This window comes from Tubulanus polymorphus, unplaced genomic scaffold, assembly GCF_964204645.1.
Source record: "Tubulanus polymorphus unplaced genomic scaffold, tnTubPoly1.2 scaffold_73, whole genome shotgun sequence".
Lineage (NCBI taxonomy): Eukaryota > Metazoa > Nemertea > Palaeonemertea > Tubulaniformes > Tubulanidae > Tubulanus > Tubulanus polymorphus.
Genome location: NW_027437480.1, coordinates 1,208 through 18,053, shown reverse-complemented (window position 1 = coordinate 18,053; position 16,846 = coordinate 1,208). Strand labels below are relative to the sequence as shown.

General features: G+C 38.3%; 4 protein-coding genes across 6 annotated transcripts; 2 read left to right on the top strand and 2 right to left on the bottom strand.

Annotated features, from left to right (window-relative positions):
• The first annotated feature begins 757 nt into the window (after positions 1–757).
• On the top strand, positions 758–1,920 carry LOC141914680 (acyl-coenzyme A diphosphatase FITM2-like). Its single transcript, XM_074805937.1, has one exon. The coding sequence runs from the start codon at positions 770–772 to the stop codon at positions 1,724–1,726; it is 957 nt and encodes a 318-aa protein (XP_074662038.1). The 5' UTR covers positions 758–769; the 3' UTR covers positions 1,727–1,920.
• Positions 1,921–2,539: 619 nt separating this feature from the next.
• LOC141914681 (ganglioside-induced differentiation-associated protein 1-like) lies at positions 2,540–4,383 on the bottom strand. Its single transcript, XM_074805938.1, has 6 exons — positions 4,280–4,383; positions 3,937–4,138; positions 3,618–3,854; positions 3,325–3,525; positions 2,883–3,037; positions 2,540–2,799 (listed from the first exon to the last, which is right to left on the bottom strand). Exons 1-6 carry the CDS (start codon positions 4,376–4,378, stop codon positions 2,632–2,634), a joined length of 1,062 nt encoding a protein of 353 aa, XP_074662039.1. The 5' UTR covers positions 4,379–4,383; the 3' UTR covers positions 2,540–2,631.
• A 244-nt stretch (positions 4,384–4,627) lies between these two features.
• Positions 4,628–5,842, top strand: LOC141914679 (EKC/KEOPS complex subunit TP53RK-like). Of its 3 annotated transcripts, none has more exons than XM_074805936.1 (3): positions 4,628–4,695; positions 5,036–5,276; positions 5,345–5,842. In XM_074805936.1, the coding sequence occupies exons 2-3, from the start codon at positions 5,054–5,056 to the stop codon at positions 5,818–5,820; spliced, it is 699 nt and encodes a 232-aa protein (XP_074662037.1). In that variant the 5' UTR covers positions 4,628–4,695; positions 5,036–5,053; the 3' UTR covers positions 5,821–5,842. The 3 variants fall into 3 exon arrangements, with proteins under 3 accessions (XP_074662037.1, XP_074662034.1, XP_074662035.1); XM_074805933.1 differs by having other exon boundaries at positions 4,630–4,695; positions 5,030–5,276; XM_074805934.1 differs by having other exon boundaries at positions 4,637–4,695; positions 5,033–5,276.
• A 365-nt stretch (positions 5,843–6,207) lies between these two features.
• Positions 6,208–13,401, bottom strand: LOC141914678 (ATP-dependent DNA helicase Q4-like). The gene is made up of 19 exons (XM_074805932.1): positions 13,269–13,401; positions 12,943–12,976; positions 12,725–12,786; positions 12,317–12,514; positions 10,826–11,980; positions 10,623–10,729; positions 10,195–10,556; positions 9,912–10,115; positions 9,569–9,798; positions 9,214–9,486; positions 8,956–9,138; positions 8,701–8,881; positions 8,326–8,585; positions 8,037–8,241; positions 7,771–7,901; positions 7,517–7,679; positions 6,910–7,093; positions 6,591–6,774; positions 6,208–6,495 (listed from the first exon to the last, which is right to left on the bottom strand). Exons 1-19 carry the CDS (start codon positions 13,362–13,364, stop codon positions 6,259–6,261), a joined length of 4,449 nt encoding a protein of 1,482 aa, XP_074662033.1. The 5' UTR covers positions 13,365–13,401; the 3' UTR covers positions 6,208–6,258.
• Between the last annotated feature and the right edge of the window lie 3,445 nt (positions 13,402–16,846).

Here is a 16,846-nt window from a genome sequence, read left to right as displayed (position 1 = left end):
ATGATATTGGTTCAGAGTGGTCTTGATACTGAATAGAGGATTTACAGGGGTGTCCCGGGTTCGAACCCAGTAATTACCAGATGGCGAGTGTGATTGCAACACAGTCCCCCAATTAATTAATTGACACACAGTCCCTCAATTAATTAATTAAAAAAAATAACAATTAACAATAAACTATTTAAAAAAGTTTCTATTTCCCTCATTGTGAACTTAAGTACTTATACGTATCGATGATATATGATATATCGAGGATATCGATGTATCCCCGTTATATTAATTCCCTCCATTGTTTGCTTTGTTGTTTCCACTCACGCACTGATTATCGCCTTTCATGTTCCTCCTCGTTGTTTTCATCTGATAGTAACCCTTAGCTTGTCCTTACGTTTTTATCAATTCAGTTTGTGTCTTTTGTTAATACATTACTTTAATCTATATTTAGTTTGTCTTTGCTTACTTTACCATTGTTTTCCAGCTGTTATGTCATTACGTTAATCTATTCCCCTTTCAATATTTGAATCACTCACTCTGTTTCTATTATTTTTGGTCTTTTATAAATATCTTGTAATATTCTCCTGTTCTCAGTTCTCAGCCTGATATACATATTTAAGTTTCTCGTTTTAACTTCGTTATTGTGGGATTTCTTTCGTTATCATCATACACGGATAGATTGTGTATCTTCTCGTCTCCCGATGATGTTTTGTTGCATAAAGGTTCAATAAAGTCATTTGAATTTGAATTGTATTGATTGCAGGTGGCACTAGCGGCGAAAATGTCTGGGCCCGTGAGAAAGTTTTCTTTGAGAAAATCGACAAATTTACGAGAAAATCAGCGCGAGAATGCGACTGGAAACGAAGAGAAGAAAAAGCGTATTGTAGGCGGAGCAGAACCGTGGAATATTTACAGTTTTATTACGATGTTTATATTCTATTTATGCAAAAAGTCGCTGTTTATGGAAACATCTGTAAAACTGGGAATTTATCTGATATTAGTTTGTTGTGGTTCAGTTGTATTCGACGTATTTCGATTCCCGAAAACTTACTTTTCCGATAAAAATAACGCGTTAAATCAGTATTTCGTGAAGTTGAGTTGGGGCTGGACGAGTATCCTAGTAGCGATCTTCATCTATTTGACCAGTTTCGTTTATTGTTGCGGAAATGTTTACAAAATAACGCGTCATCTGTCGAGACTATTAGTCGGAACGGCGTCCTGGTATTTCTGGACTCAAATCGTATTTCATAAAGTGGAACAAGCCACAGGAATGTGCTCAAATACACAAATCACCAACAAGATTTTATGCGTTAAAAGTAAATTTAACTGGTTCGGTTTCGATTTATCGGGACACACATTTTTACTGATTCACTGTTTATTGATAATATCAGAGGAAGTAAAACCGCTGAAAAAATGGGACAAAATCAGAAACTTTATATTTGAAGAAGAGAAAGAAATGAAGAATTTGAATGAGTCAGAGTTGATTGTACTCAAAGATTCATTCAATCAATTCACTATTTATATCAGAATATTGTTTATAATATTGACGTTGTTATTGTTACTATGGGAATTAATGTTAATTGCTACGGTTGTATATTTTCACAATATGCCTCAGAAATTGATCGCTGCTTTAATCGCTGTTTGTAATTGGTTCATTACATATCACATTTGGTTTTATTGCGACCTATCTCCCGGTCGTCCCGGTGATTTAGGCATCAGATATCAACATATCAAATAATTCTAATTCTTGTCTCGATGATTTTGGTTTGTGGTTAAATAAGTTGTGTTTTATTAGTTCACCCCTCCTCCTCTCGCTATATCACTCTATAAATACTGAAATCTATTTCTGGAATGTTTTTAAGCCTTTATAAAAATCTGTAACTTGTAATTTTACAATGGATTTCATAAAAATAAATATAAGGTTCAATGGAATTCACTTTTCAATTTCTATTGTCTACAGTTGTTCAAAGGACTGGATGTGTATCGGCCGGGGATGGAGCTGATGGTTTATTACAGGGGGTGTCTACAGCTACGGGTGTCTTCCGGGATGGAGCTGATGGTTTATAACTGGGGGTGTCTACAGCTACGGGTGTCTTCCGGGATGGAGCTGATGGTTTATAACTGGGGGTGTCTACAGCTACGGGTGTCTTCCGGGATGGAGCTGATGGTTTATTACAGGGGGTGTCTACAGCTACGGGTGTCTTCCGGGATGGAGCTGATGGTTTATAACTGGGGGTGTCTACAGCTACGGGTGTCTTCCGGGATGGAGCTGATGGTTTATAACTGGGGGTGTCTACAGCTACGGGTGTCTTCCGGGATGGAGCTGATGGTTTATTACAGGAGGTGTCTACAGCTACGGGTGTCTTCCGGGATGGGAGCTGATGGTTTATTACAGGGGGTGTCTTCCGGGATCTAGCTGATGGTTTATTACAGGAGGTGTCTACAGCTACGGGTGTCTTCCGGGATGGGAGCTGATGGTTTATTACAGGGGGTGTCTTCCGGGATGGAGAGAAACATCAGATAAAACATTCAACTATTGACCCATCTTTATTCGTACATAAAATTGTTCATAATATATATTAAAAACTACACTGGCAAGTGAGTATCAAATGACTAGATACAAGTCTACAGTTTCTATGAATCTCAACTAGAATAATACCATAAATAAGTAATAGCGATAGTAGATAGAATAGTGAAACCAGTAAACAATGAAATAACAATAGTCGGCCTTCTCCGTATAAACATCAGAACAGCACCGCGACGAGTATAAGGCCAAATACATGAGTTATAGAACGACCTGCGTTTATACAACTAGAAAATATACAAACATACAAAACAGTTTTTAGTTATTGTCTGATGAAAAGAAGGAGGAGGGAGAAGAATTGAATTCGTACCTTGTTGAAATATCTATTCAGAAACGGTCGTTTTTCCCGCGACCAAAAATTCGATGAAAATCCGAATAAATGAAGAGTTGATAAAACAACGGCAAGAGATAAATCAGCGTTTGTGATAAAACCAGTGATTAACCAAAATTCACGATCTTCAAACTCTACAAAAAAATATCAATCAATAATCATCAATAACAGTTCTACAGCTCAGAGTTCTGGGGATCTCAGTGGCGCCATCTGATGGGATAGCTGGTGTGTGCCGGTTCTTCATTGCTCACACCAACACGCCTTTCATTGGTCCATTACACCGCACAAGATTTCTCGGGCAGACAGGTTGCCACTCAGCGCCCACCAGTCTATGTATTAAGCCAATCAGATGCGTTGTTGACTAGTTCTGGCAAGTGAATACAGGGTTAGGGATTCATTAAACCTGATTCTCAAAACAAACCTTTTTGTCTATGTTGTAATTCCTTTTCTATTTCATCGAAAACTTTTTGTAGAATTTCTAGATGTTTTAAAAGTTTATCACAATTTTCGCAATCGCCGTTGATTTTTTTCACGTTTTTAATGAGTTTTTCGTAAATTTGTTCAAATTCCGGATTCTTTTCGCGATAAAATTCTAATTTCTGTCGTCGATTGTCGTAAAAACCTGAAATAAAAATAAACACTAATTATACAGAATTCGTTAAGATTTACTGATTATTTACGAATCACCAATTGATAATTTAGGGAGAAACAAACCTTTGATTTTTTTAAATGCACAGTTTGACATCAGTCTACGCAGCTGCTTTCGTTCTGCACCTGATTGCGCACCTGCTGAAGGGTGTTTTATTGATCCATATTGTATTAATTCTAATGAAATATTCTCTAATAATTCAGTGAAATGTTTCACTCTTTGACCTTCGATTGTGTGACTTTCTGGAAATAATCTACGCTGCACCTGCTGTATCTGCTGTTGCTGCTGTTGATAGCTTGCCTCTGAAATATAGAAAATAAATACAGAAATGTCGGTCACCTCCACAATCCCCCTATGACATCACAGACACCCGTATTTCAGTACCTGCACTATTACAGGCAGCTGCAGTATTATCAATGTGATGTAGAATAGTTTGAGTATCTGATATAAGATGAGCTCCGTCAAATAACACGGGAATTTTACCATCAGTTACAAAACTCAAATAATCACAATCATAGCGACTCCAACCGTGTATAATATTCATATGACCACACAGTAACCCGAGCTCTTCTAAACCGAGTAGTACCTACAATAACATTATACCAGTACAATTATCAATCGGTTTCAGTCGCTAAATAACACGACTTCTCAATATCGAAGTTTAAACATCGTTTTTTCACTTTTTACTGAAAAACGATTTAAGAGAAAAATAAAATATGGTTCAAACCTTTTGAGAATCGACATCAAAAGGTTGATAATGTATGGAAAAATCAGCTAATTGAACGTATTTCACAGTGTTCGATGCGGAGTCACCCGCAAAATGCATAGCAGTCGCCATATTGTAAATTCAATTCAATTTAAATAGAAAACATAAAATATTTACAGCAACAAGCAAATAAATAAATCAAAATCGAAAGAATAGAGAAAATAAATTATGGTAAACGGAGAACATTTGTTTGTGAATATTATACAGAACGTGTGGATCTATATAGCAGTGCATGGATATTAATGTGACTGTTTACCGTCGATGTAGGGATATATCTGCGTTCGGTTTACAATCGACTGAAATCCTACTTCCTGATTCAATTCAATGCAATTCAGAAATTCTACCCATTAACACCGCGGTTTTTAACAAACTTCTAGGTATGAATTGATGCGTAATATAGAGACAATGAGACCTTATCTAAAATACGCACTTATAGATGCAGAATATGTGTAATATTCCGCAAACCCAGCTGCCCGTGACCCAGTTAAGCCTAAAAGTTATGTTCAATTCAATTTAAACTTTATTGATCTGTTTTGTTGAAACATCCATCTTTCTATCTACTGCTCGTAAGCAGACTGAGTTTAAGGAAGATTTTCTATAACATCAACATCTGGATAAAACTTGAACTAGGCCCTAAATGTGTCCCTTCAGCCTGTGAAAGTGACGGCCCGGAAGTGTTCCACTCACACTATGTCTTCATATTTCTAACAGCAGCAGCAGCAGCAGCTAGAAGAGATGTGTTCAGTACAGCAGCAGCAGCAGCAGCAGCAGGTTACCGGTGGTGTATTGATGAAACAAGGAGCCGAAGCTAAGATTTACTCCGGTTCATTCTATGGGAATGCCGTGATAATCAAAGAAAGATTTTCTAAAACGTATCGACATCCAACGTTGGATAAAACTTTAACTTTAACTCGAACTAGATCAGAAATTAGATCAATGATGAGATGCAGAGCTCACGGTAAATTAAACTCTTCAATCAGTCGTGTTTTTTATATTTACATCTTGTAACCGATGTGATTATTGCAGGTATTCCCACGCCGGCTTTATACTTGGTCGATCTTCAATCTTACAAGATTTATATGGAATTCATCTCGGATTCGATGACAGTTCGAGATTTTATACGAAAACAGTTGAAGTCGCCGCAATTTATCGATAAACTGAAACCAATCGCAGAAAATATAGGACGAAATATCGCGAAAATGCACGAAAACAACATCATTCACGGAGATCTTACAACATCAAACATTTTACTCAAGTCTAATAATATCGATGTAGTATTTATAGATTTTGGTTTGAGTTATATTGAAAATCTAACAGAAGATAAAGGTGTCGATTTATACGTATTAGAACGTGCATTTTTAAGCACTCATCCAAACACTGAAGAAATATTCGATTGTATTTTAAACAGTTATATCTCATATAATCCTCAAACTGCAAATGAAGTCATTAAAAAACTCAATGAAGTTCGAATGAGAGGAAGAAAAAGAACAATGATTGGATGAAATATAATCAATAAACTTAACATTTCCTACATATATATTGTTTATTCTATTAGTTTGAAGTGTAAATAATTGTTTCTCCTATTCATTTGCCACAGATATCTCTGTTGACATCTGACTGAACATATCATTAACTGCAAATTATCAAATATTGGAGGAATGATTTACTGAAAGGTTGCAGGTCTGTATTATGAAATAGATATCGGAAATTAGTGACACAACAGTTGCCGTAACTCTAACCCTCGGTGGGGCAACAGCCATTACTCGTAACCCTAGGTGGACCACATGACCAGCCACTTCTCGCTGAATGTGAGTTGACTTATAGAATAACATGACATAGACACATGTAGCTAAGGAACAATATGATAGTATATTTATTGCAAACTTCTTTCATGAATATAAATAGTAATGAATTTAAACGTCACATTCCTGAAGTGGAGATTATTTCATTCGAACACATTCCTGAGTGGCGATTTTACGGAGAATATTGAAGTCAGTGTTGAGATGTGATCTCCAATAGCGACGAACGCGACCCCAGATTTCAGCAGGGAAACACGGACTAGCGATTCCATGAAATATCCGAGCGATTGACCTGCCAGTAAATGTGTGATCATTCGAATATAGGTTTATAAATCCTCGAATATCAGCACGAATCTGAGATTCATTACAACATTCAACCTGAAATACATAAATACAACCGTTTTAATTATACTGAATCGTTCACTGCTGCTGCTGCTGCTGCTGCTGCTGCTGCTGGTTGAAATTATTATTACCTTTTCATCTAAAATATTTGTATGTTGTGAATCATCAATTTCTCGAGCGAATGATAATTTAGTGATTTGTGAAATATCGATATCCGGCTGTTTCTCGAAATATTCGATGAGAATCTGTTTTAATTTATCGCTTCGACTTATATCAACATCTTCCGAACACAACCAATAATTCTTAAATGAAATGCTGTAAAATACAATTCATTTCATTATTTCAGTAAAGATGAAGCGACCTGCGGCATGTGAGGAGGTAAAGATGAAGCGACCTGCGACATGTGAGGAGATAAATATGAAGCGACCTGCTGCAGGTGAGTCAAAATACCTTTTGAACGCTGCGTGTATTTTTTGTAATTGATCGATTTCAGTTTTTTCTTGCATTTGAACTCGACCGTCGAGAAACTGTAATATTTCATCTAACTCATCATCGTTTAAATCTCCCGGTGAACGTAGGTGATAGCTGAGATCAGTGAATTCAACTATCACTCCACTTTTACGATATCCAGATTCTATAAAATACAAAGTTGTTAAACCACTATTACACTACATAGTTTGTTATGTCGGATGATAGCTCGTTGGGGTCAGGGTTACTCGTTAGGGTCAGGGTTACTCGTTAGGATCAGGGTTACTCGTTAGGGTTACTCTTTAGAGTTAGGGTTACTCGTTAGGGTCAGGGTTACTCGTTATATCTGGTATGAAGATAATTAATTGTCTTGAGATAAAATTGGTTTTATCCAATTAATCATTATACCAGTTTTTGTTATAACAACCACTTCAAAACTAGTATCAGTAGATATTGAAGGATATTGATTAATATCGAAAGATATTCATCAATATCAAAGAATATTTATGAATACTGATGAATATCGATGGATATTGAAAGATATTCACCAATATTGATGGATATTGATGAATATTGATGGATATTTTACCAGTTTGATTCCACTGTAAGTTTTTCAGTTGTCGTTTCACTAATCCTGAATCCCAACCCATTTTATCACTGACTCGAACCACTTCAAATTCTATTCCGCTGCTCTTAACGTGGCTGACTCCTCGTTTCTTATCTATAGCTATCGCCGCAGCAACCGGGGGACACTACAAATATACAACACCAGGGGGCGACTACAGTCTCATATATACATACTCACATTCATAAAGACAACAGTGATATATTTTGATAACAAACCTTTTTAGCGATTTGACGGAAAAGTTGAACTCCTCCGTAACACTTTAAAGAACAAATACCGTAAACAGGTTGTAGATTATCGATCCATTGTTTAGAATGTAATTCTAAATAACACAACAGCGTACTGATACCTAATAAATCAAACGATTATACCGTAAAACTTCTAAAATAACACAACAGCGTACTGATACCTAATAAATCAAACGATTATACCGTAAAACTTCTAAAATAACACAACAGCATACTGAAGATAGATTCTTATTCACCTTCTGATTTCATATCTAACTGTTGAACTGTTTTATCAATAGGTATAGCTCTTTCATGACCTTGACACGACCTTTCAGTATCGGCAGTAGAATGTTTGCGATGGCAGGAACAAGGTGGAAAAACGTGTTTCAGTAGTTTTTTAATCGTGTATCTATCGACAGTGTTAGCATATGTATGACGCTTCAATTCACACATATCATCACCCTATAAATAACAATCACAATCTCACAATCAGTTTAATAACATCGCAATCAGTTTAATACCGTAGAGACTCGAATCAATAATTACCTGCGGATCTAAGAATACGTGACAATGAGAAGTGTTACCATCACGACCGGCGCGACCGATCTCTTGAACGTAACTTTCAAAACTTTTCGGCATGTTGTAATGAATAACGGCTCGAACATCCGGTTTATCTAAACCCATTCCAAACGCTACTGTTGCCACGACGATACGTAATTTACCGGACATGAATGAATTTTGAATGCGTCGTCTGCGAGGGGCTGGCATTCCAGCGTGATAACTCTCAGCGTACCAGTCACCTTTACCTGATTATATAAAACAATACAAACATTACAGCTACCTATAGCAGCAGCAGCAGCTACCTACAACAGCAGCAGCAGCAGCAGCGGTGAATCAGTGTAAATTCACTATTATTCTTACTTTTCTTGTTCTTAGTTTTGGTTTTAGTTTTAACGTCCATTTCTTTCTGTGTAGATGGAAGATCTTTTAAACACGTTCTAATAACGGTTGCTAGGCGCTCCGTCTGTTCTCTTCGTGTACAATATATAATTATTGAGTCACATGACGTAAATCTTTCACCTTGTAACAGATTTAATAAAGCCTGTAATAAATAAACACTATTTATAAATCTGACCACGACCCTAGTAACAGTTAAAGATGTGATGGTGTAGTTACCTGTTCTTTATCCTCGTCTCTAGAAACCGATAGAGTCAGATTTAACGGAACCGGAGCCCCTCGAATCATAGACCGTTCATAATTAACTATTCCTAAATGTTGAGCGACACTAGCGGCGGTAGTTAACGTAGCAGTAGCAGTTAATCCTAGAATACAATTCACGCCTAATCTTTCCTTCAATACCTGTAATATAATAATACATTAGAAAGAGAAGAGTGGAAAACTGTGGAACTGTGGAACCGTTGTGTAAGTAATTACCCGACACACTCTTAGATAAGACGGACGGAAATGATGCGACCATTCAGACACGCAATGAGCTTCATCGATACAAGCGAATGCAATCGGAGGTAACTGAGAGAACGGAGGTAAACATCCAGAACTACGACTTCCTCCTCCGACTAGCGCCTCCGGGGATAACAGTAAAAAATGGATATTTCCTTCTTTTAGATTATTCACTACTTTCTCACGTTGAGCGGGAGTCATATTAGTGTGTAAACACGCGCCGTTAACACCAGGGGGCAGACCTGTCACCTATAGTATATATAAACATACATATAAGAATCAAATATATGAATATGAATGTCGACCACCAGGTGGCGTGCAGGTGAATTACCTGATCCTCCATCAATGAAACTAGTGGTGAAATGACTAGTGTAATAGATTGTGTATAGGTGGCGTACATGTAGGCGGGTAACTGATAACACAGTGATTTACCCGCTCCAGTGGATAAAACAACGAGGGTGGATAAACCTGATAGGATTCTCTTAACTGCCTCTTCCTGACCGGGACGGAATGAATCAAATCCAAACTGATTCAATACTCGCTTCACTTCTTTCATAGGAACTGAAAATAGTTAAATTACATCGAATCTAGTTAAATTACATCGAATCTAGTTAAATTACATCGAATCTAGTTGAATAACATTGTAATTAGTTAAGTGATGATGTAAATTGTACCTTGTATTTCTCCGAGCTCATTAAGTGGATAAAGTGGTTTTACAGGCTCCGGTGGTTTCTGATTTATGAACTTTGTTCTAATAATATAATCTTCAATGTCATCTTCATCCAGTTCCACATCACCTCGTTCCACAACAGCAGGTTCCACAACAGAAGGTTCCACATCAGCTGATTCCGCATCAGTCCCTGGTTTTTTGTTTTCTTCTGGTAAAATCAATTTCTAATGAATTCAAAAATTAATCCAATTTTTTAATAATTTTTTTCATCACAAATAAAGAATTACCTGATTGAACTCCTGATGTAGCTCCAGTAGTTGTTTGAACTCCTGATCCTGAAGCAGATTGAACTCCTGCGACCATTAAAGCAGTATCTCTTAATGAAAGGAAATCTTCATCTTTAAACGGCTGTTCATTCTCTAAATCCTCCTCATCTTCCTCTTTCTGTTTTTTACGTTGATTCGTACATTTATTCGCCCAATGTCCCGATTCACCGCATTTAAAACATTTATCGCGACCGAAATCATTACTTCTTGCTTTCATACGATTCTTCCATTGTTGTCGTTTATATTTCGATCCAGTTATTGATTGACCTTTCCTTCGATACGTTTTCAGTTTCATATTTAAACGCACAAAATTATCATTCATCCTAAAATAAACAACTTATTAAAACAACTAAAACCTGAAATCAAATAAAATGTCAACAAATACTGACTTTTTATTGTTCGATTTTCTGCTTGTATTTGATGAAGTCATTTGATTGGCAGATGAATCAATATGATTGACAGCTAATGACTCCTCCTCCGTTTCATATTCCATCTCCTGTAAATAGCAGCAGCAGCAGCAGCAGCAGCAAAGAGTTATTGATTAATTACCAACAATGGATGAAAAATCTGAAAATACAAATGACAATTTTACCTCATTATTCCAGACAACTTCCTGTTGATCATCTTCACTTTCATCTAACGTTCTCTTCCGTTGTCTTTTCTGAACTCTTTCCTCTTTACTTCCACTCACAGCTTTCCTCTTTCTCTGACCACGTTTAATAAAGCTTTCCTCCTTCCTCTCATTGTCAGTTTTAGTATCTAGTTTCATGCTGTTTATGAGCTGTTCTGCCAGGAAAGTTTTCTGTTTATTTTCTGAACTCGCGGCTGGGAATTCATCTTCCCAGAATCCATCAGGAACGTCGTAATCATCTACCTGTGTTTTTAACTGATTTATTTCATAATTAGTATGACAATTTCCTGGTTGGCTTGATTCAATGGACAGAATTTCACTGATTGTACTTTTAGATTCACTTAAACTCTCACTTTGCGGTGGTACTCTGTCAGTTTGCTGTGGTACTCGTGTACTCTCAGTTTGCGGTGGTACTCGTGTACTCTCAGTTTGCTGTGGTACTCGTGTACTCTCAGTTTGCGGTGGTACTCGTGTACTCTCAGTTTGCTGTGGTACTCGTGTACTCTCAGTTTGCGGTGGTACTCGTGTACTCTCAGTTTGCTGTGGTACTCGTGTACTCTCAGTTTGCTGTGGTACTCGTGTACTCTCAGTTTGCTGTGGTACTCGTGTACTCTCAGTTTGCGGTGGTACTCGTGTACTCTCAGTTTGCTGTGGTACTCGTGTACTCTCAGTTTGCTGTGGTACTCGTGTACTCTCAGTTTGCTGTGGTACTCGTGTACTCTCAGTTTGCGGTGGTACTCGTGTACTCTCAGTTTGCGGTGGTACTCGTGTACTCTCAGTTTGCGGTGGTACTCGTGTACTCTCAGTTTGCGGTGGTATAAGTTGTATGTCACAGTGTTGTGTTAAACTGCTCGGAACACAAACTTCTGTTTTATTACCAGAAATAATTTGAATAGTTTTTAAAAGTTGATCAGCCTCATTGCGTTTGTAACTGATCACATCTTTCTCTTGAGTTGCAATTTTTTGATGGATTTCAGTCTTTTTACTTAAACTTAGAGCTTTCTTAAAAATATCATCATTACTTTTCAGTGTTGCCTCTGCAGCGAAATCATTCTCCATTTCATCTTTATTCTCCTCATTCTCTTTTTTCGATAATTTCATGCAAGTTTTCTTTATCTGAAAAAAAACAAGAGATCATTTTATTCAAACCATCACCACCACACTAGAGACCTCTGGGGCCGGTTACATAATCAAGACTTAAGACCAAAAGTGGTCTTAAATCTTTAGATTGGTCCTAGGGTTAGAACTAAGTTGGTCTTAAGTCTAAGCCCTGACTATGCAACCGACCCCTGTGGCTGGTTCCATAGTCATGGCTTAGACTTAAGACCAGTCTAAGACCAACTTAGTTCTATAGCCAATCTAACAACTTAAGACCAGTCTCAAGATTTAAGACCACTTTTGGACTTAAGTCACAACTGTGCAACTGGCCCCTGGATTGTAAAAATATCACACCTTCCCAGTAGAATTAGCCAGTGATACTTTCATGAGATTTTTGCGTAGTTTTTCAGAGAATGAAGCTGCAGCTGCTGCTCCTCGAGCTGCTCCTCGAGCTGCTCCTCGAGCTGCTCCTCGAGCTGCTGCTCCTGTGTGAGCTGCTCCTGTGGCTGTGACTGGAGATTGTTTTTGATTCGCTGAATTCCACAAATCATCCTAAAATATAAATCAAAATTATTTCAATTTAGAACCAGGAGGAGGTCAGTGACCTCTCCTCATTAGACCCAGGAGATCAGTGACCTCTCCTCATTAGACCCAAGGGGAGGTCAGTGACCTCTCATTAGACCCAGGAGGAGGTCATTGACCTCTCCTCATTAGACCCAGGAGGAGGTTAGTGACCTCTCATTAGACCCAGGTTTGTTGTACCTGCTGTTTTTGCTGTATTTGTTCATGAGATTTCTTTAACTCATTAAAACGACGGTACAAATCTACAACAAAATAACATCAAAACACATTAAACACTCTCCTCTCTCTTTATATCCCCCACCCCCCCCCTCTCGCCGCCCCACTCCTGATGACACCCTCTATGCTGCCAATATCACCCCTCCCTAATATATACCCTACAAATACATAATGGTACACACCTTTTATATCTGTTGGTGCATTTTTTATGTCCTCCTGAATAAAATGAAAACAGTAAATGTGAGAGGGTTACAGCTGCAGCAATGCGGAGAGTAGTGTGGTGATGCAGGGTGTGGGTAGACAACGTGACTGAGGGCAGGTCAGATGAGACTGAGAGACAGATTAAGGGACAGGGTCTGAGAAGATGATGGACAGGGGGTTTTGACAACAGTGAGGGGTAGTAGTAAGTAGCTGAAAAAGGAGCGATTTCTACAACAGTACTACTACTAAGTACTACAAATCTAAAGATGGAATCAAAAACCGGTTTTAAAATCGATGTTTTTCATACTTTTCTTGGTTTAACTTTATTTTCTAAAGAGAATTTATTTTCCCAGTCCTTTAATTTCTTCTTTACTGTCAGGAAATCTGACTTTGTGGTCGCCATTTCGTTCGCTTTCTTTTAAGCTGAGGGGTATTCCCGCATTTTTAGGGAATCCCCGATATTGACGACCTTGCGAAGTCGCGCGAATCAAAATTGATGATGACATATATTTCTATAGACTGGTCGCCTGTCAAATTCTGCGCCACCTGCATTCGCAGTCAGACGGTAGAGACCGGCAACCAGTCTAATATTTCTACAAACAAATTCTATGAAAGAAACGAAATAGAAGGTATATTCATCACAAAACCCTGAATAAATTGCTAACATTTACAAAGGCCCTATAAAAAATCTCATTTCAGGTTTGAAACCCGTTTGAAAAAGGAGGCACCGTAGACTGGTTACCGGCACACGACAGGGAACCAGTCTACGCATTATCGGGTTTGCGTTCTTGAGAGAAGCCGCAATATTTACAACCGCGCGCGTCTTATTATTTCGGGTAAATTATACTTTTTCTGCTTGTTTCACGTTAACCACCACTGGGCTTTTGTGCGCCGTGGAACCATATACGGGGGGGGGGTTGCGTTTGGTACGGTAGTTCGGAACGCAACCTCCTCTTGAATTTTCAAACGACGACGAAGCGTCAGCACATGGTCTGCATAGCAAAATAACATCGATACATCCAAATTAGGCCCAGTCTACCTATCGGCCTCAGATTGCACCAGAACGGGCCTGCTTGCACGAGAAATTTTCTGGAGAGGACCCCAAGCTCCACGATTATAAGCAGTGCCGGCGGAAGGAGAAACACACCAAGACGCCAAGATGATACTAGTTTGAATAGGAAATTTAGCATGATATTTACTATATTACGTCAAAAAATGAAACATGACCGGCAAATGTTGTGATCCGGTCAAGGTCGCCCCGGTTCATATTAAGTAACTAAATATGTCGGTTATTAGAGGTATTTTAGCTGCATTTATTGCGTTTGTAAGAAGCGATATTGACGAGTTCCGTGAGGTCGTCACTGCGAGGTTCCACCGTAAACTGATTTATTTCCATTTTCTCGACACATATTTGTTTTATTTTTGAATCAAAGTGTTGAAGTGATCACAAGCCGCTTATGGAAAGACTGGTCGTCACAGCGAAATTCTTTTATCTTTATTGTCCCAGCATATGATAATTCTACTGTGAATCACACAAATAATTGATAAGTAAAACTTGTTTAGCTGTTTTTCTAAATGTTTTATTCGTTGCGCAATAAATAAAGAAATTTGCGGATGAGTCAAAAACACTGAGCAGAATTCCTACTTTACGCATGACCATTTTTTCATCTTCAGATAAACCAAAGCGTAATCCGTATCATCCTCGGTTGCCAGGGGTCCGGTATCACTCCCGAACTCGCTTCCACCCTAGCCCCCTGGCCTCACGAAGCGTGATTTCATTACTGGCGCTGTTGCGCATGACGTCATATATCGATTTGCGAGACACGATCTAAAGATGCCGGTATTTCAAATATAAAATACATCAATACAATCATGAGAACCATTCTTAATATTTTAAATTCAGCGGATGTATTTTGAGTTTTCTCACTGGTCGCCGCTGTGTCCGTGTGAAATTGTTTCTTTTGATTTCGTTTTCTGTATATCATGACTCCAAATAAAGTCAGATTTAACACTATCAAGACACTAAAAGGAACAATTACAGTCAAGAAGATGTGGGTATTAAAAGTGATGTAATCCGCAAGAGCAGAATTATATTTAAACGGAGTTCTAGTTGTTGTGGCTCCAAAAGCTCCCATTGTGAATAATCCCTTGCGCAAGGATGTGTGGCCCTTCCGGGTAAATAAAGTGGAAAATAATGCGGCCAGTAACAATCACAACGGTCCAATTTCTGGCAGTTTGAAATGTATAGAATAATGGTAGCACCCATATTATGATTTCGTATCCAAAATACCAATCATCAATAAGCCAGAGTGTGCTTAATTCAGTGGTCCTGGTGATCTGGATAACAAGTATACGAAACGGATAAAGAAGAAACACTGAAACAAGAAACAGTAAATCAAACCAGGCAAGAATTATAATAGTTTGATAAGTGGAACGACCGATCCTTCTGAATATAACAATAGAAACACGTGATCCCATCGATCTGGTGGTAAAACACATTGATGAGACTCAGTCGTGGTGGTGGATGTGAGTTGAGATGTGAAATTCATAGCATTTCAACAGCAGCAGCAGCAGCAGCAGCAGCAGCAGCAGCAGCAGCAGCAGCAGCAGCAGCAGCAGCAGCAGCAGCAGCAGCAGCAGCAGCAGCAGCAGCAGCAGCAGCAGCAGCAGCAGCAGCAGCGCGGCAGTAGCAGCAGCAGCAGTAGCAATAGCAGCAGCAACAGAAGCAGCAGCAGCAGCAGCAGCAGTAGCAATCAGCTCCCAGTGAAATAACAAGAGATACTTCAGACCGCGTTCAACTCTCTTCAATGGTGCAATAACGCATGTGATACGCTAGCCTGCTATTATCTATCTACATGTGGTAACACCCATCTACACTGTTCAGGAAATTGTCATGCAAGAAACTTTCTGAAATACTTTTTATTCACTAGTCTCCAATAGAATAGATTTGTATATGCGAGAAATAGTAGAACTTTGTATATTTGAGTCACGCTATATCAGTGAACTAGTGGTGGTTTCAGGTGACTAGACTTTAAAAACAAATGATAATTAGGTCTCTCTATTGAATTCAGGAAAGAAAGATGTAAAATATGTTAATAATAATGAGTCTATATTTTATTATTACCCAAGAGAATCATGGGGTCATATTTGTCCCAGCCACTTTGACCCCCTGACACCATTCAGTATCACGGACAAATTTAAAAAGTCACTCAGAAAGCTCATAGGGAGACATATGGGCATACTATGGTGACATCTGGTGGCAGATATGATAACCTTCAAGTTTTTTTAAATGAATTCTAAATGGCGGCCCCTATGGAAATGAAGAGTGCATGAATATCTAACCCTAAGATGCTAACCCTTAACCTAGCCAAGACTAGAAACCTACGAGCAGAGCATGCTAACCACTAGACAATAGATCAGTTGTGACTGACTGAGTTTGTCAGTTTGTTTGGTGACCCTTCGCGGTGACAGGTGACCAGTCAGGTGCCCACTTTCACAAAATTGTCTAAATAATTAACTGTGAGATTTATTTTCTGTTTTACTGATTGTTTTTGTGGAACTTGAGGAATCATTCTCCCCTACACTCCCCAACTCCGAGTTTGATAAGATGCAATAACGAGCCATTTAGATCTTGTTTCTTTATTTCGCACTGACAACGATTTATAAAACCACAAAATGGCGACACGTATAAATGATTAACCCAGCACCGCAAAATCTAGTAATCTGTTGTAATTCTACAGGGTGTCCAACAAATTACTATACAATACAGTTATCGATAATTATTTCACTGACCAGTAAAATTGTAGAATTAATCAGTTATCGATAATTATTTCTCTGATCAGTAAAATTGTAAAATTAATCAGTTATCGATAATTATTTCTCTGA

Coding starts and splice junctions, on each gene's coding strand:
- LOC141914680 (XM_074805937.1), top strand. CDS start 770: ATGTCTGGGCCCGTGAGAAAGTTTTCTTTGAGAAAATCGACAAATTTA.
- LOC141914679 (XM_074805936.1), top strand. CDS start 5,054: ATGTGTTCAGTACAGCAGCAGCAGCAGCAGCAGCAGGTTACCGGTGGT. Junction 5,277..5,344: donor GATGAGATGCAGAGCTCACG/GTAAATTAAACT, acceptor TGATTATTGCAG/GTATTCCCACGCCGGCTTTA.
- LOC141914681 (XM_074805938.1), bottom strand. CDS start 4,378: ATGCATTTTGCGGGTGACTCCGCATCGAACACTGTGAAATACGTTCAA. Junction 3,038..3,324: donor ATTACAACATAGACAAAAAG/GTTTGTTTTGAG, acceptor ATTTTTTTGTAG/AGTTTGAAGATCGTGAATTT. Junction 2,800..2,882: donor TGAATAGATATTTCAACAAG/GTACGAATTCAA, acceptor TATATTTTCTAG/TTGTATAAACGCAGGTCGTT.
- LOC141914678 (XM_074805932.1), bottom strand. CDS start 13,364: ATGGCGACCACAAAGTCAGATTTCCTGACAGTAAAGAAGAAATTAAAG. Junction 12,515..12,724: donor AAATACAGCAAAAACAGCAG/GTACAACAAACC, acceptor TTTATATTTTAG/GATGATTTGTGGAATTCAGC. Junction 7,902..8,036: donor GTTAGATATGAAATCAGAAG/GTGAATAAGAAT, acceptor TTGATTTATTAG/GTATCAGTACGCTGTTGTGT.